The sequence below is a fragment of the Nothobranchius furzeri genome, chromosome 13 (assembly GCF_043380555.1).
Source record: "Nothobranchius furzeri strain GRZ-AD chromosome 13, NfurGRZ-RIMD1, whole genome shotgun sequence".
NCBI classification, from domain to species: Eukaryota; Metazoa; Chordata; class Actinopteri; order Cyprinodontiformes; family Nothobranchiidae; genus Nothobranchius; species Nothobranchius furzeri.
Window position 1 is genome coordinate 64,999,344 of NC_091753.1, and position 27,262 is coordinate 65,026,605.

Below are 27,262 nucleotides of genomic sequence, written 5' to 3' on the forward strand. Positions count from 1 at the left end.
AATTTCTCATCTTTTCACAACTCTTAAAAATGAATAAATCTGCAGTTGGAACAATTTAATAACGGTTTCAGACTGAGATACAAGAGTGAGAGCCTCACTTCAGATTTGCTTTATTTTGAAACGCTCCATAATTTGGCCGGCAGGTGTAATTACTTTTAAATAACGAAAGACCAGCGTTTCAACAAAACAACAGTTTCAATGTTTTTCTGATAAAAGACTAAGTCAAGCAAAGTATCCCCACATGAAGACCGCTACAGTCATCATGACCAGGGCGTTGGCGTCCACTGCGTACTTCCACACTGGGTCCTCGGTGATGTCGGGCATCTTGGGCTCCACGGTTTCAGCCTCGTCTGGAGCCTGGGAGTTGCCAGTCAGGTTGCAAAAACCAGAAGGGTCGTCTTTGGCTTCTAAGAGACAGATTTTGAGTCCTGAGCTAATAGTTAAATCTGACATTTCCTTTCTTACCTATGACCGCGTCGTCATTCTCCCTCGTCTCTTGAGTGTTTTTGTAAGCTCTTCTTTCCTTTTCTTCTTGCTCCCAGTTCAGATCTTTCCGCTCCTCTTTGGAATGACGAAGACTGAACACCAGACGATGGAGCTTAAAGCAAAATGGTACGTGGTCTGTATATGATGCTTCCAAAGGTTCTACAACCCCCCAAAGTGCTTTACGGCACAGCCAGTCATTCCCCCATGTGCACACACACACACACACACTCTGATCATGAAGAATATTGAAGTTAAAAGTTCAGAAGAAAATAAAACATTAAATGATAAAATTAGGGAAAACATTCTATGTGTGATTCTTGTCTAGAACCAAGGTATGTGGCGTTTTTCTAAATCAGGGACTCTAAAGCGCTTTCCTCTGCAGTCATTCACCTGCTGGTGGTGATGCCCAAGGACACAACAGAAACGGACGTTGCTGAGTTGTCTTGGGAGGAGGTCAGGAACAACCTTGGTGCGAGTTCCAGTCAAGAGGGGTTGGGATAGTGAATGGTTGGGATTTTACAATGGAATGCTAGGAGTTTGATTGCTAACGGACAAGAATTTAAAAGACATATTGATGAATTGTTGGAGAAACCAGATATTATTTGTATTCAAGAAACTTGGTTGAATAAAAAATTTGAATTTAAATTATATCCGTACATGTGATCGGGAAGATGGTATTGGAGGAGGTTGTGCTACTTCTATTCATGTTAATCTGAATTATAGAATAATTAAAATAGGAACTGATGAAGAATATATAGGAATAGTATTGTATGTAAATAAGAAGAAGTTGAATATAGTCAATTATTATAATCCTTGCAAAAATTTAGATATTAAGCTTAAATTAATTCTGGAAGGGAATTATGATCAGGTGGTAATGTGTGGGGATTTTAATTCTCATAGTTCTTTGTGGGGAGGAATTAAGGAGGATCAGAATGGGGAAACCATTGAAGAGTTCATGGATGATATTGAATTTAGTCTGTTTAAATGATGGTAGAGGGACAAGGATGAACGTGACTACGGGTAAAACCTCGGCTATAGATCTAACAATAGTGTCGAATGCCCTTAGCGGGAAACTGTAATTGGGAAGTTTGGGAACGTAATCTGGGAAGTGATCATTATATAAGTTTTACAAAACTTTATAGGAGTAAGGAAGTATATCTGGACAAGTGTTGGTTGTTGGGTATTTAAAACAGCAGATTGGGATAAATTTAGAATTGTGTGTGAAGAAGAGAATGGAAGGATTGATATGGAAGAGGATATAGACATAGTGGAACAAATTTTTAGGAGAGTGATAATTGAAGCGGCGGACGTTACTATTCCTAAAAGTAAAGGGACCATGAAGAAGAACAATGTTCCATGGTGGAATGAACAATGTGAAAAGGCAATTAAAGAGGGAAATAAAAGTATGAAAGTTTTGAGAAAGTCTCATAATTTTGACAGTTTGTTGAAATATACAAGATTACAGGCTGAAGCAAGAAGAGTAGTTAAGAGAGCGAAAAGAAAAGGGAAAATTGGAGAGGGTTTTGTGATAAAATAGGAAGAACTACGTCTGTAGGTGACGTTTGGGGTATGATGAGGAAAACGAAGGGAGTTTATAGAGAGTTTAGGTACGCAGTTCTCAAGGTAGGTGTCGAGGTTGCTATTAGCAATGAAGAGAAAGCTGAAATGTTGGCTAAAACCTCTATAAAAATTAATATTGATGATAATTTGTCGGAAGATAGACGGAGAAGAAGAGAAGAAACCAGAAGGACTAATATTGTTGAAGATGATGGTGGGCGGAGACTGACGACAATTGACGCTTCATTTACAGTTTTTGAAATAGAGCGAGCGATGGGGAGAACTAAAGTGACGTCATCTGGTAAGGATGATATTAATTATGAGATGCTTAAACATTTAGGGGATAAGATGAAGGGAAGACTGTTGGAGTTATATAATAAGGTCTGGGTAAAAGGAAAATTACCAAAAAATTGGAAAGAGGCAGTGGTAATTCTGATAATTAAACCTGGGAAAGATCCAAGTATTCCGGAGAACTATAGGCCGATAGCTTTAACATCTCATATAGGTAAAGTAATGGAAAGAATGATTACGGATGGGTTAAATTATTATTTAGAAAGTAGGAATTTGTTAATGAAATATCAAAATGGGAACTGGTAGAGGAACGATGGACGCCATGGTGAGTTTGGAAAATGACATTAGGAAAGCACAAAACAATAAAGAGAGTTTAGTTATAATTTATTTTGATGTTGAGAAAGCATATGACATGGCGTGGAAGGAAAAAGGTTGGGGATAGAGGGAAGAACATATGATTGGATTAAGGACTTTTTGTTTAATACATTCAGATAAAAATAGGTGATAGATTGTCAGAGGGTTATAGAGTTGACAATGGGATGCCACAGGGAAGTATGATCAGTCCTGTTCTATTTTCTAATATGATCAATGATGCGTTTGAAGAGATAGGATATGATGTTGGGAAAGCATTGTTTGCAGATGATGGAATATTATGGAAAAGGGGAAGGAACATTCAATACTTGCAGAAGAAATTTCAGGAAGCAATAATAAAAGTGGAGAATTGGTCTTTTGAATGGGGATTTAAGTTTTCGGTGGACAAAACAAAAAGTATGGTCTTTACAAAGAAAAGAAATGTTAAAATTGAGCTTAAATTATATAGGGAACCTTTGGAGCAAGTTCATAGTTTTAGATATATAAGGCACTGGTTGATCTTATTGAGGAAATAACAGAATGCATTGACAAAAAGAAGCATGCAATAGGGTTGTTTTTAGATCTGAAGAAAGCGTTCGATACAGTAAACCATGACGTATTGATGAGAAAAATGGGAAAATATGGTTTCAGGGGTATAGTATGGGACTGGATAAAAAGTTATTTGTCAAATAGACAAAAATATGTGCAAATAAATCAACATAAATCAGGACTAAGAGAGATACAATGTGGGGTACCTCAAGGATCGGTCTTAGGACCTAAACTATTCATAATGTACATAAATGACATCTGTAGGGTTTCACAAGTATTGAAGTTTGTATTGTTTGCAGATGACACAAATGTTTTTTGCTCGGGTGTGGAATTGCAACAGGTCCTGGATATGGTCACACAGGAAATAAATAAATTCAAAAAATGGTTTGATGTAAATAAACTGTCACTAAATTTAGAGAAAACAAAATGTATGTTGTTTGGTAATGAAAGTAGATACAATGAATTAGATATAGTAATTAATAATGTAAAAATTGAGAGAGTATATGAAATAAAATTTCTTGGGGTGGTCATAGACAGCAGGATCTGTTGGAAGCCACACATCAAATATGTTAGGGGGAAGCTTGCACGGGGCATTGCTATATTGGGGAAAGCTAAATATATATTTAATCAGAAAGCACTTTATATATTATACAATACGATGCTACTGCCATATTTGAGCTATTGTGTAGAGGTCTGGGGAAACACGTACAAAAGTCATTTACAAACAATAACGACAAATCCAGAAAAGGGCTATCAGGTTAATAACAAATGCAGGATATTTGGATCACTCAAATGAACTTTTTATTAAAACGCGGGCAATGAAGTTCCAGGACTTGGCTAAATACAAAACAGCACAAATAATGTATAAAGTAAGAAATAAATTAATGCCTGATAAAATACAGAAACTGTTCACAGAGAGAGAAGGAGGATATAACCTGAGAGGGGCACTGAACTTAAAGATACATAAGTTTAGAACAACATTAAAACAGATGTGTATCACAATAATAGGGGTTAAATTGTGGAACGATTTAGAAGAAGAAATCAAAGTAAGTACAAATATAAATGTGTTTAAAATGAATTATAAAAAACATATTCTGAACAAGTATATAGTGGAAAATAGATGATTTATGTGGTTGTCTTTTGTTCTAAGGAAAAGTAAATATGAGCATCAATTGTAAAAACATGTTTTTTTTTCTTTTTTTCTGTTTTTTTCCATATGGTTTGGTGGTTTTTGGTGACTTGTACCAGTTTGTTTGTTTTAATGTAGGTTTTGTGTTGCATTTAGTAAACAAGTAAAAATTACTTGTATAAAGGGGTAGGGACATATGAGTTTCGACTTCAGCCTACTCCTTTTCAGACAGAGAAGAAGAAAAAAAGGGATGATGATATGTATTTTTTCTGTTTGTGTGTTTTTTTTTTAATTATGTATCTTTTCATTGTTTGAAATAAACTAAACTAAATATTTGGGTGTTATATTTGATGAAAGGTTGATTTGGAAGGAGAATATTAATAACATAGTTGAAAGATGTAAAAAGGTAATAAATATTATGAGGGGTTTAAGGGGTAATAATTGGGGGGCTAGTACCAAGGCTTTAAAACAGGTATATATATATATAGCAATGATCAGATCGGTTATTGATTATGGTAGTATTGTATGTAGTTCCGCAAGAAAAACATTACTGAAAAAGATTGAAGTTATTCAAAGTCAGGCTTTAAGAATTTTTGTGGAGCAATGAAAACCACACCGATGGTGTCCTTACAAGTGAAAATGGGAGAGATGCCATTGATTCTAAGATTCAAGTTGCTGAAATTAAATTATTGGGCTAGTGTTATTATTATTATTATTACCATGGTTAAGGGAGAGATAAAAATAGGAGGGCAATATTTCCATGGACAGTATGAGAGTATGGTCTGGAAATCGTGTAGATTGGCGGAAGCCTTTAAATTAAATGATAAAGTTGTTCCTAAGAAATTTTTATATTTGCCTACTCCGTTTTGGTTATTTCCAAAAGTAATGATAGATTTTCATATTCAAAATGTAATTAAAATACTGAAATGTGTGGGAAACTGGGATGATGTTGTGGAAGAAAGATTAAATGACACTCATCGATCATTCATCCCTGTATATACGGACGGGTCGAGAGAGTCAGGAAACTTAACGGGATTTTCTTTCTGGATTCCATATTTAGTAAATATCATAAAAGTCGAACATCTAATAATCTGTCAGTTTATACAGTGGAAATGTTGGACATTTCATTTAGTTTACAGTGGATAGAACAAAATGGTGTTAGGAAAGGTATTATTTGCTCAGACTCCATGTCTGTATTGTTGTCAATTAAAGAAATGTCAGCTGATAAGAGGTCAGATATTTTGTATGAGATATTCGAGTGCTTGTTTAGGTTGATGCAGAATAATTCAGAGGTTAGATTTATGTGGGTTCCAGCTCACAGTGGAGTGGAGGGTAATGAAATAGCTGATTTTTATGCAAAGCAGGCAACGAAGCTGGATACTGTGATGGAGGTTCCATGTAGTGTTGCAGAGGTGAAATCAGTTATTAGACGGCAGATTCTGGATGAATGGCAAGAACAATGGATAAGGGATGTGAAAGGAAGACATTTATACAAATTAAAGGGAAAGGTTGGAAGAATGGAAGTCATTGAAATGAGTAACAGAAATCAAGTAATAACAAGGATGAGAATGGGACATACAGCTTTGAACAGTACGCGTTTTATTCTTGGACGGCATAATACCGGTATGCGTGACTGTGGACTTGATGGGGAAACAGTAGAACATGTATTATGTACTTGTAGAAAATATGCGGGTAATAGGAAAATGTTGGTTGAAAAATTAAAAGTTAAAGGATATAAGAAATTTGATTAGAATATTCTGTTAAATGGGGGAATAGTGGTTTATAAGTTAGTCATAGACTTTTTAAGGGAAAGTGGAATACTTAATAGAATTTAGTTGTTTTTTTTAGTAGGATACGCCCCACTTCAACTCACACTCCCATTCAGTAGGTGGTGGAAATGCACCTGAAAGTTGGTTGCCACCTGCCAATTAAACAACAGAAGAAGAAGAAGAAGAAGAAGCTCTGCATCTGTTGTGGCTGTGCTGAATTATTTGCAGGTAAAGACTCACGGTTGAACCTTGCTGTCTCTTAACTGCCTCCTCTTGTTAGTTTGTTTTAATGTATTTAATAACTTTTACTGATCTATTGTGGCTGTGCTGAACTCTTTGCAGAAATCCTGGCAGAAGCTCACAGGTGTGCCAAACAGGGGAGACCAGGAGTCACTGATCAGAAGGACCAAACACCTGTCCAGCTCTGAGGCCTAGTCCACACGTAGCCGGGTTTTTTTTTTAAACGAATATCCGCCCCTCCAAAAACTTGCATCCACACCACCTTGTTTAAAAAAAAACTCTGTCCACACGTACCCGGATAAATACGTTGTTAAGGACATGCCAGACCTGTAGGCGGCAGTACTTCCCCTGTTCTTAACCCCGTCCTTCGTCTGTGGTCTTCCGCAAGGAGCAGTAACTCCGCTTGCAAAAACAAACAAGCAGAAAGCGCTTGGACAATTGATAAAGCGAGCGCAGCTCTGAGGGCATCCATGCTGTCGGCTAGTGTAAACACAGGTCGCACACGTGATGTCAGCATTTTTTTGTCGCGGAAAGTGACGTTGCGGACCTTAAAAGTCCGGTTTTGTCCGTCCACACGCAGACACCCAAAACGGAGAAAACGCAGATCTTCACTTTGGCCGGAGTTTTTAAAAAACTCCGTTTTCGTGTGGATGACAGGCCAAAACGTAGAAAAATATCTACATTTTGGCAGATCCCCGGCTACGTGTGGACAGGGCCTGAGTCGGACGGCTGGAGGCACTGGGCCGATTGGGGGAAGCTCAAGTCATCGTCACTACCTGGCTTCATACGTGTTGGTTTGGTGAAGACAATTCAACTTCCCCCTGGATTTTAACTGGTCTCCCTGCCCAGTTTTGTAGGCACAACCTGCTCAGACTGAGCTTTTAAATGGACTTTTATCTTTTGCAATTATTTTTAATAAATTATCTCTTTTTGAAGCGATCAGATTCTGTGCTTCATTGCCCACATTAATGCTTGTTGGCCAGATTCACTTTATGTAACATCTTGGGAGCATACCTGCGGGTGTTACACAGACATTTCAGAAAAGTATGTTTCAATTATTTAAAATGTTATTCCAAATTTAATTTACAATTTTATTTTTTTAAATAATTCACCTGCCGCTGTGTTTACAAAATATATGGAAACACAAATTTTTTTCAAATGGTGAGCAGCGGAAAATGTATTCTGATTATTTATTTAATTGTATTTTGTTTTACAATTATGTCTTGATTAAACAAGATCGACATGTGGTTTGACTGAACATGATTTATTAAAACTGACTTTTCCTGGGGGGGGGGGGGGGGGGGGGGTCAGCTCTTTTCTAGTGATGGCCATAGCCACCCCTGGCCACCCCTTGGGGGCACCCTTGGGAACTGGACTCTTTAGTGACAAACTAGTTAATAATCACAGTGATTCAACAAGAAGGGCAATCACACAAGGTCTGCCTGGTTCGGAGAGCTTTGCTCCCTTAAAGAAATCATCTAGGGTGTTAAATCTCAGTGCATTAGTGTTAGCACTCACATATTGATCGTCTATGGGCTCGGTGCAGTAGCTGACCAGTAGAACCAGCACCGATGTACAGAAGAAGAGTATGATGGCAAAGTGCAAGTAGTGGATCCCACACACCAGGAAAGGGCATTGAGAAGGGAACACACAACTCCCAGTACCAAACCAAAACTCAGGCAGCATCCGACATAGACCCATCATCAGACCACCGATCAGGCCCCAGAAAGCTCCCTGCAGCAAAGGGTGATGGACAGATGTAGCTGCTGATGCAGTGCAGTGCTGTGATGTGAGGTAATACTGTGTGAGCTGATGCATCCTCACCATTTCGTTGACTCTCTTGACAAATACAGCCAGCAGGAAGACAGAGGCGATGGGGGGGGACAGATAGCAGGAGACTGACTGGATGTAGTCAAACAGCTGACCGCTCTGAGCTGCCTGAACTACTGGGATCCAGCAGATACTCACAGCTACGATACACAGAACCCAGACTCTAAAGAGAAGAGCAAAAGGATCTGACATGTGACTAGGTGGGCGCCATTGGTGGACTATCAATGGTTCTCATGAAGAGCGAGTAGGAACAAGCTGGTGCACAGAATAACGATGCATCACAAAGAATTCAAGACGATAAAAAAACCCTCTGATGTATGTCGTATCACCTGTTTACCTGCCTACGACGATGAGCTCGTGCTCAGCAGCCCGTGGTCTGATGCGGGTCCAGATGTCCATAGTAAACAAGGTGCTGCTGCTGTTAAAGATGGAGGCCAAGGAAGACATGAGAGCCGCCAGCATCACAGCCAGCATCAGGCCTCGCAGACCTGGACGGGACGGAGGACGAGACAGGTGAGCTAAAATGTGATTTAACTGCTGGACTAGTTGCTCTTACCATTGGGCATGACTTCCATCACCAGCTTAGGGTAAGCAATGTTAGAGCAGCCCACCTCCGTCCCACAGATCTGTTTACAGTCCTCAGGGACCACACAGCCAACCTGATCTGGAGGTGGATGGAAACACAAAGCACTCCATCAAATGGGACGACCAGGCGCTCGTGTCTGTATTTCTTTAGTTCTTCTGTGTTGTAGGAGTGTGTGACCCGCCTGGGTACAGGATCCTGCTGATCATTCCTGGGAACACCATAAGAAACATTGGGAGCACTTTGAGGTAGCCGCACACGATGCAGCCAGCCTTCACGTGGGTGATGCTACGAGCTGCAAGGCACCGCTGCACAATCACCTGCAGGAAAAACACAGCTTTATGGAGGCTCTGGTGCGGCTGCTGAACACAGGCAGAGCGGTTGTCACTCCACAGAAGGAAGATATTCACATGAGGACATTTTGGACAGAAGACAATCTTCTCCATCTCAGACTCAGAGCTCAGGTCAAAGTTAGCAGGATTGCTTTTTACATGAGGTCTCCTCTCTCAGGCTGCAGTGTGGTGTGGTGAACAAGTTCAATAAATGAAGCCCGTGCTGATCAGGGGAACCAGGACCAGGGTTGGACACAACTGAACTACTTCTTTTATTTAAGCTGCCCGTACACCCCCACACCACCCACCAGCACCTAACCAGACAGCGATTCAAAACGGGCACCTGATCTGAGCACCAGTACCAAATCCCTCCAATCGTCATCCCAAACACCACCCCAGGCCAGGGAAGGTCCCCTCTAGAGGGGTCTCTCAGCAGGGAGAAGGCATCCTGTCGGGGGGTGTAGCAGTGGGAGGAGATGTTGTAGCTCTGCGGGTCCAGGGAGGAGAAGTTCGTCGGTATGGCAGAGCTGTACTTGGCGAGCAGACCGCTGTAGCCTCCGACCTTGGCAAAGGCTAAAGGAGGAGGAACACTTTATTATCTGATGGGTCAGTAGAGAGAAAACACAATCAAACCACACATCTGGACAGATGTGATGTTGATACAAAACTCATCTGTAAGGGGCAAACGCCACTAGCAGTCCGTTCTCCTTTTGTTCAATAAAAATCCTAAAATAGTCAAATAAAGGGTTGTTCTGGTTTCAGCTCCGTGCAGCGAGTCTGCCGTGTCAGCAAACCGCTTGCATCCGAAGGGCGTTAATGATCACAGAGAAAGATCAAATCATAACCTCCATCCTGAACCGACCCGGACGGGCAGAACCTACGAAGAGTTCGCGGGAAGAGTCGTACTCACAGAACCCCGAGAGCACCAGAGCCCCGGCAATGATGACCAGCGTCTGAAATGTGTCTGTGTACATGAGAGCCGCAAGCCCGCCTGGTAACACACACACACACACACACACTAATCACACCTAACAGTACCACTATTCATGTCTCTGCACCTGTAAGAGACCGTTACAGGTGACATGCGGCTCTGCACTCATACCTGTGATTGTGTACAGAGCTGTGATGAGCAGGAGGGCGATGACGGACACATAGATGTTCCAGCCCAGCGCCTGCTGGATAAACACCGCTCCTGAAAACATGTCCACCTGAAGAGAAAAGCAGGCTAGTAACAGAACAAACGTGCTGCTTTTCACTGAGCCTGCACAGAAAGGTGACTCACTGAGATCTTGGTGAAAATGTACAGGAACAGGGAGATAGCGGACAGGTAGAGGCTGATTCTGGACCCACCAAACCTCTTCTTCAGGTACTGTGGCATTGTGATCACCTGACAGCACATGATCCCGTCACAGAACGATCAACTCACCTCCAGATGTTACAGGTAACAGGTGAACTGAGGTTCTTACCCCAGCGGTGAGGTAGACGGGTACGAACAACCAACCCAGCAGCAGCACGATGAACAGAGCCTGTCGAAGCAAACAGAACCCAGTTTGCCCTTTAGAAGAAGCATCGATCAAGTTTCCTACGACATTTCAGCATCTTCAGCCCCAGTGTGACGTGAGACAAGAAGCCACGTACGTTCCACTCAAACCCTCCTACAGCGATGCCAGCTGCTGCCCCGGTTCCTGCCAGACCCACAAAGTGACCACTGCCAATGTTACTGGCAAACAAGGAAGCACCGACCTGTAAAAGACAACCGATACACCGTGACATGGACGTAATTTTCACTTTAGAAGTGGGGGGGACACGGGGGGGGGGGGGGGGTATCTTTACAGTATGTTCTAATGGGAAACAGGCTTCAACACAAATGGTTGTTTTCTGCTTGGTCCTAGAGCTCAACCAGTGTCAGTTTACTATAGTGTAATATTGATTTTGGATGGTAAAAAGTGCAGGGGTCAAAACTTGACTTTGGAAAAAGTGGGGGGGACATGTCCCCCCTGTCCCCTCGAAAAAATTACGTCCATGCACCGTGAAGACACACACACACACACACACACACACACACAATACACCCTACTAGTGGACCTACTTTGACCTTCAGAACAACCTTAATCCTTCATGTCACAGCTCCAACAATAATCCTCTAAGACACCAGTTACGATCTGAGCTCTGTGATATGGTGTATGATCTTGCTGGAGGTAGCCATCAGCAGATGGGTCCGTGTGCTCATAAAGGGATCCAGAGTTGGACCAGATCACCAGCAGCAGCCTGATCTCCTCCGGTCCAGCTCTGGTGGTCCCGTGTGAAATGTAGCCTCAGGTTCCTGTTCCTAGCTGGCGGGAGAGACACCTGGTGTGGTCTTCTGCTGCCAGAGTCCATCTGGAGCAGCTGGTGTGCTTCTGCAGACCTTGGTAGGAACCAGTCTGACCATCCCTTGGTTGTGGGTTCTAATCCCAGTAGATCAGCAGACTCTCCAACGCTCAGACCAGTCTGTCTGGTACCAACAACCATTATTTTATGGGTCAGATGCTGAAAGGTTTGAGAACCACTAATGGAGAACTGATTACACCAAAATGTTTTATTTTTCACAATCCTGCTGAAAAACTCATCAGGGGTCATCAACCTTCAAAACACAATCCATCAGGAGGACGAGGGTTCGTGTAGCTCACCGACCACCAGGCCATGGATCGCCCTGCCAGGAAATATCCTCCAACTGTCCCACGATTGGTCCGAAACATGGACTGGAGAAGAGAGAAAAGCTGTTTCCCTTCGCCTCATCAGACACGTCCAGCACCGCTGCAGTACTTACCCAGACGCCAACACCAATGACCATAAGGAAATACCCACAGATGACGGTGATGTCAGCGGGGTTGTTGATGGTCACCTGGTGAGATGAAACAGGCTCCATCTCTTCAGCTCAACCGTTCCACCTGAAACAGGCTCGGACTGACCTGAAGCCTGATCAGTTCTCCAAGCAGTCATACGACCTTCAGTCAGCCGTGACAGGAAGCAGCATCAGCAACTATTTATTAGAGTAATTATTAACAACCAGTGGAAAACAACATCCCTGCCGTGTCCTGTAACATGTTTAAACGCTTCACGAGCCTGCTGTTGCGTCCTGACATTAACGGTCGCACACCAGAACCAGAACCAGACTGGTTCTCTCAGATAAAATCAAGTTCAGCTCAATAAGGAGTCAGAAACAGGGATGATAAAGAAAATAGTCCTTTAATTTTAAGCTCACAGGTTCCACAGACGTGTGCTCAGGTGAACAGAACAGATTCAGCACACGGAACACGCGTGTGCTCCGTCTCCTTCTACATGTCAGACCGCCGGGGACCGGGCACAGACCTGGAGTTGATAGAAACGACCAGAACATGATCCGCTACCTGCTGCATCCTGTTAATGTAGTTTGGTTGTGACGCTAGCTCGCCCCTGCTGGTGCCACGGCAGTGAGAAAGGCAGGAAGCAACCAACGCTTTCATCTTCACAAACACCAGGAGCGAGAACACAACACACATCTGTTGATTTCATCGTTAACCGGTCCTCTGCGCTGTTAAACCACAAGATGTGTTTTAATGTGAAGAGACGCTGTGGTTTGAGCTGGGAAGTCTGGGTATTCCAGACCGTGGCGTGCTCGGAGAACTGACTCCACTCCGGTTGTTTCAGAGGAAACGGGACCGAGGCGTTAGGAGACAAACCAAACGTGTTTCAGCGTCACGCGCTTTTATTTTGAAGCAAACGTCTCCTTCCTACCTCCAGGATGTTCTGCTACAGTCGGAGTACACGTCACCATTTCAAAGCAGCGAAAACCTAAAAATACATTTAAATAAATTATGTGCAACGGTGTGAGCTTGTGTGAAACACATCCACGGTCCTGTGGTAAAACCTCTGGCCGGCTGACAGGTGGAGGGCGTCTGCAGGACAAAGCAGCGGTTAGACACAAGGACAGCAGACCAAGCCCCAGCACAGGGAACATACTGATGATGCTTACTGTTGCAGCTGCGTAGGACTTTGTATCCGTCTGTCTGCGGTCGGGTCTGCCTGCGGTCGGGTCTGTCTGCGGTCGGGTCTGCCTGCGGTCGGGTCTGCCTGCGGTCGGGTCTGCCTGCGGTCGGGTCTGCCTGCGGTCGAGTCTGCCTGCGGTCGAGTCTGCCTGCGGTCGGGTCTGCCTGCGGTCGGGTCTGCCTGCGGTCGGGTCTGCCTGCGGTCGGGTCTGCCTGCGGTCGGGTCTGCCTGCGGTCGGGTATGCCTGCGGTCGGGTCTGCTTGTGGTCGGGTCTGCCTGCGGTCGGGTCTGCCTGCGGTCGGGTATGCCTGCGGTCGGGTCTGCCTGCGGTCGGGTCTGTCTGCGGTCGGGTCTGTCTGCGGTCGGGTCTGTCTGCGGTCGGGTCTGTCTGCGGTCGGGTCTGCCTGCGGTCGGGTCTGTCTGCGGTCGGGTCTGTCTGCGGTCGGGTCTGCCTGCGGTCGGGTCTGTCTGCAGTCGGGTCTGCCTGCGGCCGGGTCTGCCTGCGGTCGGGTCTGCCTGCGGTCGGGTCTGCCTGCGGTCGGGTCTGCCTGCGGCCGGGTCTGCCTGCGGCCGGGTCTGCCTGCGGTCGGGTCTGCCTGCGGTCGGGTCTGCCTGCGGTCGGGTCTGTCTGCAGTCGGGTCTGTCTGCGGTCGGGTCTGCCTGCAGTCGGGTCTGCCTGCAGTCGGGTCTGCCTGCGGTCGGGTCTGTCTGCAGTCGGGTCTGTCTGCGGTCGGGTCTGCCTGCAGTCGGGTCTGCCTGCAGTCGGGTCTGCCTGCGGTCGGGTCTGTCTGCGGTCGGGTCTGTCTGCGGTCGGGTCTGTCTGCGGTCGGGTCTGCCTGCAGTCGGGTCTGTCTGAACGTGGCTGCTAACACTGGAAACCACGCTTTCATAAGTCCAGATGGGCCTGAACCTCTCCAGTAACCAGCCTGGTTTCCTGTTTATTTCTGTTCTTTCGCGTTTTGCTGACCCGCCGCTTTCAGGTGAATTAGTAATTTGGACATTGTCCAGTTGAAACGTTCTCCAGCAGAACTGTAGGGTTCAAAGCGAGTGAGCTAGCGTTCTAACGGGTGTGCCCAGTTAGGAACAGACACACGCCCTTAGACCAGAGACAGACTGGGACAGCACACCCGCCCTGGAACGTCTCCATCTGTCCCAATCAGGGCTGGGGGTGCTGTTGGAAAATTCGAATGAATAAAGTTCTCCGAGCGGCTGGGAGGCGGGGCTTTGCTGCAGTCTGCTTGACTGTATGATGGGGATCCCCAAGCAGGGGGCGGCCGCTGCGAGATCCCCCCCCCCCCCGACCAACAGGATCATTTCCATAAGGGTGGTATGAGAGGCACCTTGCCGGTGAGCTTGTGTCTCGCCTGCATGCTGGTTTAGAGTCCCAGCATTAAGGCGATCTACAAACATCGGTAGAAATATTACCCATGATGCCGCCTGGTTGAGGCTTGTTTGGTGGCTGCACACGAACGGTATAAAGCTAGACCGACCCGCTCCGACGAGCTGGTCAGAGAGTCTTTTTGCAGTTGTCTTTGGCGAGTCTCAGCCTGGACAGGATGTGTTTCTTTGGGAACTTAAGTGTGGTGCACCCAAACTGGCTGACCCCCCCAGTGTCTCCTGGGAGCTTCTCTCGTCTCTGGACCCAGCTGCGCCAGCCGGGTTTCCAGCAGTACACGCTGTCATAAAAACGGGATCCGTTCTCGCCGCCCAATACGTAAACCCTCCTTTTCCACCTGGCCACGCCCCCCGCTGCAATCCGCCGAGGCAAACCGGGATAAACGACAGGACTCAGGGCCCGATCGCTCCCACCACATGGGACCCCCCGCTGCTCTGCGCCGACCATCACCCCTCCCCCGCCCATCTCCCTCTCTACTCCCGACCCCCTGCCCTCCCTGAAAAACAGCACACGCCCAGTGGCGTCTAAAGTCTCCAGGTTGGTGTAGTTTCCATCCAGGAACTTGGTAGTGTCCCTCATGTAACCCCCAATGGCACACACTCCCCCCCGCACTGCCACGCCTCCAGCGAGACACGTAGCACCAGAGTCCAGCGGCACTCGCGTCCAGCAGTCTGTCAGAGTGTGATATATGAGAACACCTGAGTGGACCACGGCCCGGTTCTGTTCTAGAGTGGTCCCACCCAGCAGATAGAGTCGTCCACGTAGAACTGCACAGGCAAAGGCACGTAGCGGGAGGGGCAGCCGAGGCCCGGGACCCCACCGGAGGGTCGTCAACTCCAGCGTCTCACTGGAGTCCAGCAGAGCCGAGCGGTTGCAACCGCCCAGGGCGTAGAGAGTGTCTCCACAGCCGAGCAGACCCAGCATGGCTCGAGCCTGTCCCATCGAAGGCCTCTCCATCCACCGGTCCAAAACCACATCGTACTCGTGCACAGCTGCAGACACCGACCCGGTCCGGAGGATCCCCCCCACTACAAACAGCCGGTCACCCACAGCCGTGCAACTTGGACTCACCAGTGAGCTCAGGGCTGCCAGCTTCTCCCACTTCCCTGTCCGAGGATCAAAGCAGTCCACTGTAAAGTCCCTTGAGGCTACATTCTCATCTTCCCGAGCCGTCAGGTCCACACAAACGATCTTTTTCTCAAACATCCCCTCCCGTAGTCTCAGAGGCCCTCCAAAGCCCTCCACAGCTTCTGCAGGTCCCAGCTCCTGGCTGAGTCTTCGGCTCTCTTCCTGAGACAACAGCCCCGGGCGAAGATGATGGAGAAGTGCTGGCATGTGGGGGTAGCGATCCAAAGGCTGGTGCTCTGCCCAGCGGCGTGCTGCATCATAGACCTCAGCCTCAGAGTCCACTCCAAGACGGTCAGAGCTCAGGAGGCTGCCCAGAGTGCCGTGGTCAAGCAGGAGGAAGTCTTTCTGACGAGCCACGCGGGGAAAGTGCTGGGCTACGAGCCGCAGGGAGGCCCGGAGCAGGAGCTGGTCATGATGAGAGCGAGCCAGAGAGTACATCCCCAGACAATTATCCACGGACAGGTGCTCAAACAGAAACCTGAGGAAACCAAACAGCACCAACAGAGAGCAATGAGAGCTATGAAGATGATTAGTCAATGACACTAGGGCCTTCTCCAACAGCACTACTCAGCATGACCCCCCAAGGGTTCGCTGGTTCCCCCTACCCTCTACTTTTCACTCCCTACTCCGTTGTGGTTCCAATCGCCGAGTCAAGCAGGCATCATCACTGTCGGCGGCTGATTGGCTAAGGGGCGGAGTCACTGGTTTCTCCAGAGCTTTCTGGCTGCTGCCTCGCTGCAAGCAGCCATTAAACTGGGCGGGATGTTCAACATCACCTCCGTTTTTGTACCGGGCCGTGCACTAGGGATGGGTACCTTTCACGTTTGTATCGATGAGGTACCAATTCCTGGTACCTAGTAGGGGCTGCATGACATCATTTTTGTTTAAAAGTCGACAGTGAAGTAATGAAGATCTAGTCGACTTTGACTAGTCGATGACGTCATACACCTGAAGCGGGTTGGTTCGCTGGAGTTTTTGACAATTAAAATTGCGCCCACATTTTCTAAGTTACACATCTCTTAACAACGGTAGTTTCTGCATCTTTACTGCTCCGCTTCAGCCCTCCCCCCCCTCCCCCTGCTTCAGCCCTCCCCCCCCTCCCCCTGCTTCAGCCCACTCCCCCCTCCCCCTGCTTCAGCCCACTCCCCCCTCCCCCTGCGCAGCGGCTGCAAACTCACTGATGCGCCTGCAGCCTCTCAGAGTTCCTGCTGCTCTAAACATTAAAATAATTATTTCATTTTCTGTTCCTCACTTCTGATTACCTTCAATGGTGTCTGTTTGTTGCAACCAGCAGGTACAAACACTAACTTGTTTTTATTTGACTATTTGTCTGTCCTGCCTGTTTATTATCTTCCTGCATCTCCTCTCAATCCTAAAGAGAAACTGCTACCTGGGTTCATATATATTCACCTCATGAGTTACCTTTGAACTGCAGTTCTAAAAGATCTACCGACTGCAAAAACAGCGGAGCGCTCGCCGGCCGCAGTTCGTCACCGGAGGACAAAACAGGTGATGCGCCCCGATCCACAGCAGTGAAACGCATCAGGCACAAATAAAAGAATAAAAGATAGAAAACATAAAAGGAAATGAGCCGACATGAACGATCGCGTGTTAAATTAGTTTTTGAGGTGGCGACACCTGATTTGATAATGTTACTGTGGCCGTGCTCAGGACGCAGATGTCTGGAGCGCGTCAACAATCAGAGCTTTGCATGCGCAAGCTGGTTACGGTTAGGATGGGGGTGAGGGGAAGGTTAAACTGCAGGAAGGTAAAGGTCACAATTCGGTCAAATGTCCTTTTTACGGCAGGTGTCAGTACCGACGCTCTGGCACAGCGTGTTGCCTCCCAACTAGGGCTGGGCGATATGACGATTTTAGACCGTTTTACGATCTACACATCTGACGGTCTGTCATTTTTGAGAGACCTTTTTATCATGAACTCACAGCTCTGCTGTTGAATTTCTGCCTCTGAATGAAAAGGGAACTTACCTCAGGCGAATGACACGCCTTTGTTTGACCCTTAACCAATCAGAGTGAGTCATAGTAATATATTAGTGCCCCGCTTGTTTTCACCTGTGTGTGAACAAACATGGCTTCGGCCGCGGCTGAGAGCAACAACGAGGTTTTCGTTCCGAAGAGGAACACCTTTTCCATAGTACCGACCGAGCACCGATTCACGTCATTTCAAACGGTGCCTCGTTTCGGTACCCGTCCGAGAACTTGCCGTGAAAGCTGCGCAAGAGCGTTATGTCGTCGGTCCCTGCGAGCCAGTTGTAAACAGAGCAGCATGGTAGAAAGAACGCACGCTAAAGCTTGGGTCCACTTCACTAAATGTGATGGGTAACTGGGTGATGATGAAACCAGCGACAACGATCTAAGTGAGACATCCTCATCTTAATCTGCTCCAGTAGGTAAATAAAATGTTTAAGATAACGTTAGCTTGATATGTTAGCTTCCGTTTCGCTAATGGTGCGTTCGCTTTCTCCTCGGAACTCCGAATGTCCGACTAGATGAACATGAACGTGCTCTAAAGTTTGGCTTCACTTTACTAAATGCGACGGGTGATTGGGTGAAGAAGAAACCAGCGACAACGATCTAAGTGTGAGGCATCATCGTTTTAATCTGCTCCAGCAGCTAAATAAACTGTTTAAGATAACGTTAGCTTGATATGTTAGCTTCCATTGCCACCGTTGTTATCGGCTAATGGTGCGTTCGCTTTCTCCTCGGAAATTCTAACTTCCCAGTAGGAAAAATCAAATGAAAAAAGATGGCAAAAGGAATGAAGATACACAGTAAATTTAGTTCACAGTAAAGATGTTTGCTTCAGTTTAATTATCAGCTTATAAAACTACAAGTACGATGTTAAAATACAAACAGTTGTATGTTATTAATCGTGATATTTATCAAATATTGTTATATATTGAGAAAAATATATATTTAATTATAAAAGAGAATTAAAATGTGAAACACTCAAAAGTATCAAATTGGTACCATTAAGTACCGGTATCGATTCGTAGGTACCGGGAATTAGTACCGGATCAATTCAAATGTCAAAGGTACCCATCCCTATCCATTATATGGAACTGGTTTGGTTTTTCACCAGATGACAAAAAGCAGCAAAACGTCATTTGCAAAGTTTGCAAGGAGAGCGTCAAGGCAAGTGATGGCAACACCACAAACTTGTTCAATCACTTGAAAAGAAGGCATCCCAAACAATACAATGACAGCCAGCTGGCAGCTACAGCTAAAACGCCCGCGGCTACAACGGCAGCGGCTAGTGCTTCTTCCAGACAGCAAACGCCAACAGAAACACTGACAAAACTCACTCCTTACGACAGAGACAGCAGACGATGGAACAGCGTGACAGATGCCGTGACGTACCACTTGGTTAAAGATTTGTGTCCCGTGCGAACAGTAGGAGTGGGATTTAAGAAAATGATAAAAACATTGGATCCGCGCTACGAGTTTTCCAACCGCAAGTATTTTTCGACCACCGCCATTCCACGCATGTACACTCAATGCAAAGTGAGAGTTGTAGAAAATATTCAGAATACGCAGTTGTTTGCTACCACAAGCGATCTCTGGTCCAGCCGCACGTCAGAGCCGTATTTGAGCTTAACTATCCACTACATGAGCAACTGGGAGCTACATAGTATTTTGAACAAGTTAATGTTTGCACAATACGTTTGCAATCGACATGTTTGCACTTTAAATATGTTTACGATTTTAATTTATGTTAAGTTACTTGAAAAACGAGAAAAACTGATTTTTGTAGTTGTTTCTCTCAGGGCTTTTATCATCTCTGGTGTGAGTTTAAAATATAAGTGTGTTAGCACTGTGCTGATTATCCCTAATATGAATAAATGTTTATTTATTCAATGTTTCTCTTCTTTAATACGCAATTGAAGTTATGCTATTCATGGATAAAAAATCGTGATAAAATCGAAATCGTGATAAAATATTGGAAAAATCGTGATATTCTATTTTTGCCATATCGCCCAGCCCTACTCCCAACGCACAGGGGCTCGTCACCTGCTGTCTTTTCTGAGGACTGCATCTTGTCGGGCATTATCACGTGACAGAGACTAGTCGATGAAAGTCATAAAAAGTCACTACAGAGCCGTGAAGTCGACTAGTTGATACAACCCCTAGTACCTAGGAATAAATACCGGTACATAGCCATACCAATTTTAGACACTTTGAGTGTTTGATAATCAACTAATCCTGTTTTAATAGCATACACACCTACATTATACATATTCTCAATCTATAACTATATTTGACAAATAACTTACAGCTGTTGTATTTTATCATCGGAGTGTTGTACAAAATTCTTCAACATGAAACCATCAACAACTGTTTCTAAATGATGCCAAACCCAGCTCCATGTACTCCTACTCCTCTCCTTTCCCCGCTGGACAAACGGCGATGGCGGTTCTCGTAGTTTTACAAGCTGAAAATTACACTGAAGCAAACATCTTTGCTGTGATCTACATTTACTGTTTATCTTCATTCCTTTTGCAAACTGTTTATTTTTCCTACTCGGAAGTCGGAATATTTGAGTACCGAGGAGAAATCGAACATACCGTTAGCTGCAGAAGCTAAAGCATCAAGCTAACGTTATCTTAAACCGTTTATCTGCTGGAACAGATTAAGAAGATGATGCTTCACTTAGAACGTTGTCAATGTTATCATCATCCCCCAGTCAGCCATCTCCTTTAGTGAAGTGGACCCAAACTTCAGAGCCCTTTCTACCGCGCTGCTTGCTCCGCTTACAGCTGGCCTGCAGCGACGGACGACATAACGCTCTTGCACGTGCACTGCACTCTATCTTGGGAAATCAGGTACTGAACTCTATGGTACTGAAACAAGGCACCATTTCATACAATGTGAATCGGTCCTCGGTCGGTGCCTTAAGGAGTACTGAATGGGGTACCCATCCCCACACCTCACACCGTTTACTGATCAGCTGGTGTTATTTTGTCTCAGGTGAAGATCATGCCCCCATCCCCCACCCCTCCGTGCTATGAGGGGCTTATCCACTTTTTGTCTCAGAGCTGACAGGGACAGCCAACTAGTCCGAGGTGAGCTGAGGTAACCCATGCTGTACCGAGCTGTTTTAGGCTGAGTGGTGCCGTTGGAACAGGCCTATAAATGCACCACCTTTTTCTACCTGGAGCACAGGTCTTGAAGAGGCATGACCTGAAGTCTGTTGGCAGCCACAAACAAATCCTCCGCCGTGTCCAGGGAGAGCCCTGCTTCACCGCTGTACACAAACTGGATGACGGTTTCCATGACAGACGGCGTCACCTCTTCTAGACGGATCTCAGTGAGGCGAGACTCCACCAGAGGACTGGTGAACATTGCCCGAAAGTAGGGACTCACAGCTGCCAAGAGCACTCTGGGGAGGGGATTAAAGTGTGATCAAGTAATCATTTTGTAGCTCAGTCATAACTCGGGCGTATGTTGTAAGGGTACCTGTGACACATGAACTTCTTTCCCTCAACAAGCAAAGTCACATCACACAGCTGCTGGGCGTCAAGGAGCTGCTTCAGCCCTGGGGGGAGTGGGGGACCAAAGTGAGACAGGTTGGACAGCAGAGACCCAACACAGACCATGAGACAGCCTCACCGTGAGTGATGTAGTCCCCCAGCGGGGTGGTGCTGTCGTCTGGGAAGTCCTCCTCCTCTGAGTCGCTGTCAGACAGCGGCTCTATTAACCCTATGTCCCTGTCCTGCCAGGGCTGGGGGCGCCAGGTGACTGTGCCCCTCCGCACAGCATTCATCTGAGGAGCAGATGACACACACACACACACACACACACACACACACACACACACACACACACACACACACACACACACACACACACACACACACACACACACACACAGGACTACAAGGCTTTACTATTAACGCATCGCTGAGAACACAAACTGCTGCTAAGCAGCTGCTAATAGCGTTGCTGCTGCTGAATGTAGCTCTTTACCTTCGCTCTCCTTCTAGTTTCCACCGTGAGTCTGTTACGTGCCACTCTCGGTAAGAATCACGGTTTGGCCTGATTCAATTCACGTAACCGCTCAGTTGACGGACACCTGGAGTCATCTGGTAGTCCCGGTCCGTACCGCGTCTCCCGGCCTGTTGCGAAGCAGCGTCCTCAGGCTACCGCTGCTCCTCCATCGCCGACTGACGGATCAGGGCAGCAGCTCTCCGCCGGTGAGAACGCACCTCTCGGTGACACATGCCTGCAGCAGCCTCACACATCCGGCTGGGCCATGAAACGTGAAAAGCGCAGTTGTGCTAGCCAGAAGCGAGCACTTTGAGCTCGAGACGGCCGCACTTGTCACGTCTGAACCGGATTACCTCAACATTAAACTTCCGGTCATCTGATTGGTTGATTTTTCTCCCTAACATTGTTTGGGTCTGATTCGTTTTTATTCAGAAACGCGCAAAAAGTGACCCATTCGTGAATTGCTTTAACGTTTTCTGAACTAATGTCGAATTTCTTCAATCTGAGTCAAAAATCAAAAGTCTGTGGTGCTTTATTTAATAAATCAATCATGTTTCCTTACTTCCGCATTCACGTGGTGTTCAAAGTCTATAGGTGCGAACTCGAGTCAGAAATTTGAGGATAACTGAAACGAATAAATGCTAATAACATGAAATGAGCTATTCAGATTACTCGTCGTAACTTCATTAGTCGATCTGAAATTAGACACACAAGTATTATCAAGTCAAGCGTCATAATAAACAGGCAGCAACGGTTACGCCGCGATTATTCCTGTTTTCAGTGAACGCATCACCTCCCTGTCCACAAACATGGCGGCCCGCTTGAGCGTGGTTGTGAGGACCGGAGGTGCAGCAGTCAGGGGGCTGCTGCCGGTAAGCAGACCGTTGTCGAGGCGGCGGCCTGGCCCCTTTAATCCGCAACGCTCCACACACGGAGTCCGGAGCAGTTTGTACGAGCATGTCCGTGAAGGCTACAGCGACAAGCCCGAGCTGGACATGAGAGCGGTCTGCGAGGAGACTCACAAAGTCATCGCTAATGTCGAGAGCAGGAAGGGCGAGCTGCGAGGGGACGACGTCGGAAAGATTGTAAGCTGGAAGTACCGCCCGGGTCTTAATCCGTTTTTACTGAACGTTTCCTTAAACGAGCTTGCTGTTTAGGTGGCTGTGTGGCAGCAGCTCCAAGCAGTGAAGAAGGAAATCTCTGAGCTGGAGCAGGAGAAGAGGAGCATCAGCCAGACCGTCAGAGAGCTGGTGGTGAGTTATTCCAGTCCTCACGGACCAACATCACAGTCTTTTCTCTGACTTCTGTTGTGGTCAGACTGGGAATAAAAGTGTAAATGTCATGTTTTACCTCAAAGAGCCAGCATGACAAGAAGACTGTGGCTGATGTAAGTGAACTCACAGCAGCATTTCAGTAGTGACGTCATAGTGCTTCTGTAGGTCGCGTGTCTGAGTTCTTTAACCCTGCAGCTTCCAGAGTACACCCAGTGTCTGCAGCGAGGACGGGAGATCCGGCACCGGCTGAACCAGCTCTACCTCACAGAGACCGGTCTGGATGAGGAACACTACAGCCGAGCGCTCAGGCTGCCCAACTCCACGCACCCTGATGTGGTGAGAAACCAACATTTCTCACAAGATTGTCTGCGGTTGCTCTGGGTTGAGTTTCTCTCCTCTGATTGTAGCCGGTGGGAGATGAGAGCCAGGCGAGAGTGTTGGAGATAGTTGGACAGAAACCAGGTGACTGATGTGAGGTAACGTGTGAACTAAATCATTTACCTGCTTGATTCTAAAAATGTGTCCCATCTTACCTCCAGAATTTGACTTTAAGCCCAGAAGTCACGTGGAGCTAGGGGAGGAGTTGGGTGTCATCAGGCAGAGGTGAGTTGTACTCCAGTCCCCGGGTGTAGTAGATCTGTGTACCAGCTCATTCCTGTACGCTACCGATTCTCTGCTGCAGGCATCTGTCCCACGTTACGGGCCACCGTTCGTACTATCTCTGGGGAATGGGGGCCAGACTTCAAACTGCGCTCCAAAACTTTGCACTCGACATTCTCCAGCAGCGGGTACTTTGGTGTTGGGATAAGCTGGACATGATTTCTGCATCTTTTCATATGCTGAGGAGTCTTTCTCTGCTCCTGCAGGGCTTCGTTCCTGTGGTTGTGCCTGACATGCTGAAGGCAGCAGTGTTTGTAAGTATCAGGTTTAGGGTATATCCATCCGGTTAACAGCAACACCTGAGGCAGCATGGCATGCTGGGTAGGTGCTCTTGAGGAGTTGTAGTTTGGTGACAGAAAGCAGTAGGCTTGTGTTTGCTGCCTTGCCACTGACACGTGTCGCTGGACTCGAGGACATTCTCGCACTCGTTTATTTCTATACCTCATGTTTCACAGGCAGCTGAGCTGGCGCCTAACTCCAGCAGTCGTTGGCTACAGTGTAGCTCATCACCACCAGTGTGTGAGCGGATGAATGATTCAATGTAGTGTAAAGCACTTTGGAGCACTCAGAAAGGTGCTAGAAAAGTCTTTTAAAAGTTCGTTCATTTCATGTATTTTGTCGACATGCCTTACTTGGTTCTTGTTATTTCATCCACACTTCCTGTTAGGAAACGTTGCCTGGTGAACCGAAAACAGCGGTACTGAGGCAAGGCTGGATTATCCAATGGGCAAACTGGGCACAGGCCCAGGGACCCACGCCCACTATTGGGCCCATGCCAGCAGCCTAAAGTTGGACAAAAAGCTGCCTTCAAATTTCTGATTTATCAGATATAACTAAGTGCATAGCAACCAGGGAGACAGTGGGACTAGTTTCGCCTAATATTGGAAAACACACCTTTTCACCCCAGTAACAAAGTGAAAAGAATGGATGTTGACATATTTTACTTGTGCGCTTTTATTTTGAAGGGCACTTCGGTCTCTTCACCGACATAGCCCCTCCCATCAGTGGGTGTCTGAAGCAAAGCCGCTGGAGCTGCAGGTCCCCAGCAGAGGCTCGGGAAATGGTTAAACTACACTGAGTCGCCTTTGCGTCGGACATCTAATAAAGCTGTCCTACATCCGCATTTTCTCTACTCTGACCATCTTTAATCTGCTCTAGCTCAAAATCTACAACACCTGCACTCTTCAGACCTGTACTAGATTATTCTGGACTACTAGCAGATTACATAAACAGAGTTAAAATAGTCCACGATTGGTCAAAATGACTGGATGAACAAAACATTGATGTTTGACAGTGAACATCTTAGGTGTGTTCTTGCTGTGTCGTGTTCTAATTCCTTGCTTTTGTTCTTTTTAAACACAGAAACAGTTTTGTTTACCTGTTTTGTAGCTACAGTTTCGCCGTCGGTGTTTAAAAAGAACAAAAGCATGGAATTAGTTTGACAGTGAAGTTATGTTGTGAATGCACATTACTGAGTTTTCTTTTTTTTCTCACATTTTGCATGAAATTACAAAACGAACAGAGAAAAGTTAAAACAGAAAAAACCTGTCCGTTTGCAGCATTTCTTAGCTTCATAGCTCCGTTTAATCCTGATCTTAATGAGTGTTTTTAAACGGTTAGGCTCTTGGTTCCGGGCATTTTTCACACTTAACATTTTATTATCGGATCAAGAAAGTGAAACACAGGGTCGCTTTACCAGTTCGGGTTTTAGTATTTCATTTCTTCGAGACATACAGCGACTATCGCGTTATATGGATTTAGAGTGAGCTGTTTCGTTGAATCTCTCTGAACGCAGTGCCCCTAGTGCACGCGGGATAACGAATCTAAGCAAACCTCGTTAGACACACGAGCTACGTACGTGTTACGTCCCAAAAAGTGCTTTGAAAGTCTCTGAATGAAATATTTGTCCTATTTGAAGCAGGTCTGTGAAAGCAGGTACCACGAAAACGTATTAAAGGACCTTTTATGTAAAGCTTTCAGGAATCTTAGAGTTGGTGTTAGTTGTTCTGCTAGTGGTGCAGGTGCAAGGGTGTTGTAGTTTTTGAGCTAGAGCAGATTAAAGAGGGTCAGAGTAGAGAAAAAGTGGGTTTAATTGCCTTTTAGCCGTTTCCTGAATCAGAAGCTAATTCAGCCTCGTCACAGACGGGACAGGAGGTGGACAGCAGCAGCTCGGCTTAATCGGGATAGAAAGGAAAAGGGACTGGGTGCCATTGTCTCCTGGAAGATAATCGTATTTCTCTAGAACGTTGGCGTGTTTAAACAACTTGATGTGACTAAAAGAAGAAAAAGAAAAAAAATGGGGGGGGGGGGGGGCTGCCAGATGACATTGTAAACAGAAAGGTAAATAAAACCGTTACTATTAAGCACATTTACAGATGATAGAGCAACATTACATTAGGTATGTTTCAGCACCAGTCATTAATCCAAACCAGCTAGATAACCTTGTAGTGGGTTAGGAAAGGTCTCCAGCCCTCCTCAAGCTTGCTGCGAGAGCCAGTCTTGTGTGGATGTAGCAACTCCAGTTGAATGACATGTAGCATCTCTGTGAGCCAACGTCCAAAGGAAGGTGGGGTTGTAGATTTCCATTTCAGAAGATTGAGTTTTTTAGCCACAACCATCCCTAACTGTAGAGCGGTACCCATGTGCTGTGGCAGCTGCGGAGCCAGCGAAGGACAAGCTAACGTTATCTTGTACAGTTAATTTTTCTGCTGGAGCAGATTAAGACGATGCCTCACTTAGGTCATTGTTGGTGGTTTCATCATCCCCCAGTTACCCATCCCATTTAGTGAGGTGGACCCAAACACTTTAGAGCACTTCCTCTGCCATGCTGCTTGCTCTGTTTACGTCTCGCTTCGCAGCCACTGATGCTCTTGCACCGGCGCTGCTGTCTATGTTGGCAAATCGCTGTCTCGCAAGTTCTCTTTGTGAAGGACGGCACTGTTTCGTAAGGTGTGAGTCGGTACTCAGTCGGTACTATGGAATTCGGTCGGTGCCTTAAAAAGTTGGTACCCATCCCTAGTTACAACTGTGTAACCAGTGCTTCCTGTAAGGAACATCGACATATAAATATTGGACAATGGGTTTCCATAGGCTCCAATATCACGTTTTTGAAGATAAATGGGAGGTGGCCACCACAGCCATTTTGACCGTGTCACAGGTTCCGTCAAGCCCAGACCATTCCACAAAAGGGAAGAGAGGAGGAGCTGAGGGTGGGGCTGTAAGGCTGGGATCAACTGATGACACCCGGTCGAACTAGCTACAAGCTAACCTGAAGCTAACCCAAAGCTAACACGGAGGTGGGAGCTAAGCTAACGGAGGTAGCAACCTAGCTACAACCGGAGTTAACTGTGCACAACACCAGAGCTTCTGAGTCAGAGATACGCCGGGCTGACCGCTGGGTAAAACCGGGTGGAAAACATCAGTCTCCCGAGAGCTCCACAAGCCGATAGTGGGAACCCAGCTCCACCAATATGTTATATTTCAACCCATTTTCTAAAGTGCAGCATTATGTTAAATGCACTGGGTTTTACCCTATTACATTTAAATTTCATGGTTAAACAGTACATGTTAAAATCTAAGCTCAGCTCGGCAGTGACCTAAAATACATAAATATAATTTTACTTACCGAAAAAAATGAAGTGGAGACTCCTTGGACGCTCTATTAGTGCAAT

General features: G+C 46.2%; 3 protein-coding genes across 3 annotated transcripts in view; 1 reads left to right on the plus strand and 2 right to left on the minus strand.

Annotated features, from left to right (window-relative positions):
* Positions 1–134: 134 nt before the first annotated feature.
* Positions 135–12,190, minus strand: slc5a2 (solute carrier family 5 member 2). Its single transcript, XM_070543777.1, has 15 exons — positions 11,927–12,190; positions 11,787–11,858; positions 10,752–10,860; positions 10,584–10,699; positions 10,400–10,504; positions 10,220–10,325; positions 10,028–10,108; positions 9,461–9,690; positions 8,970–9,105; positions 8,759–8,866; positions 8,540–8,690; positions 8,197–8,365; positions 7,891–8,106; positions 466–598; positions 135–407 (listed from the first exon to the last, which is right to left on the minus strand). Exons 1-15 carry the CDS (start codon positions 12,023–12,025, stop codon positions 223–225), a joined length of 2,016 nt encoding a protein of 671 aa, XP_070399878.1. The 5' UTR covers positions 12,026–12,190; the 3' UTR covers positions 135–222.
* Positions 12,191–14,632: 2,442 nt separating this feature from the next.
* Positions 14,633–21,776, minus strand: si:dkey-260j18.2 (kelch-like protein 12). The gene is made up of 5 exons (XM_015975390.3): positions 21,637–21,776; positions 21,280–21,433; positions 21,127–21,205; positions 20,822–21,049; positions 14,633–16,127 (listed from the first exon to the last, which is right to left on the minus strand). Exons 2-5 carry the CDS (start codon positions 21,431–21,433, stop codon positions 14,633–14,635), a joined length of 1,956 nt encoding a protein of 651 aa, XP_015830876.3. The 5' UTR covers positions 21,637–21,776.
* Positions 21,777–22,466: 690 nt separating this feature from the next.
* The window catches only part of sars2 (seryl-tRNA synthetase 2, mitochondrial), a 28,983-nt gene continuing 24,187 nt past the window's right edge, over positions 22,467–27,262 (plus strand). The window contains exons 1-8 of the mRNA XM_054734686.2: positions 22,467–22,742; positions 22,815–22,910; positions 23,015–23,044; positions 23,127–23,267; positions 23,339–23,393; positions 23,471–23,534; positions 23,614–23,719; positions 23,798–23,845. Coding sequence (XP_054590661.2) covers positions 22,467–22,742; positions 22,815–22,910; positions 23,015–23,044; positions 23,127–23,267; positions 23,339–23,393; positions 23,471–23,534; positions 23,614–23,719; positions 23,798–23,845 — 816 coding nt within the window. The remainder of the gene's footprint in view (positions 22,743–22,814; positions 22,911–23,014; positions 23,045–23,126; positions 23,268–23,338; positions 23,394–23,470; positions 23,535–23,613; positions 23,720–23,797; positions 23,846–27,262) is intronic.

Bases quoted from the DNA above. Each gene is read 5' to 3' on its own strand.
- slc5a2 (XM_070543777.1), bottom strand. From the start codon at position 12,025: ATGGAGCCTGTTTCATCTCACCAGGTGACCATCAACAACCCCGCTGAC. The intron at 9,106-9,460 runs GTGCCCGTTTTG...TTTTTCCTGCAG, and splicing joins GGTACTGGTGCTCAGATCAG to GTGATTGTGCAGCGGTGCCT. The intron at 8,366-8,539 runs GTAAACAGGTGA...TCTTCTCTTTAG, and splicing joins GAGCTCATCGTCGTAGGCAG to AGTCTGGGTTCTGTGTATCG.
- si:dkey-260j18.2 (XM_015975390.3), bottom strand. From the start codon at position 21,433: ATGAATGCTGTGCGGAGGGGCACAGTCACCTGGCGCCCCCAGCCCTGG. The intron at 21,206-21,279 runs GTGAGGCTGTCT...CACTCCCCCCAG, and splicing joins GGGGGACTACATCACTCACG to GGCTGAAGCAGCTCCTTGAC. The intron at 16,128-20,821 runs GTAGAAAAAGGT...TGGTTTCCTCAG, and splicing joins CTTCAAGACCTGTGCTCCAG to GTTTCTGTTTGAGCACCTGT.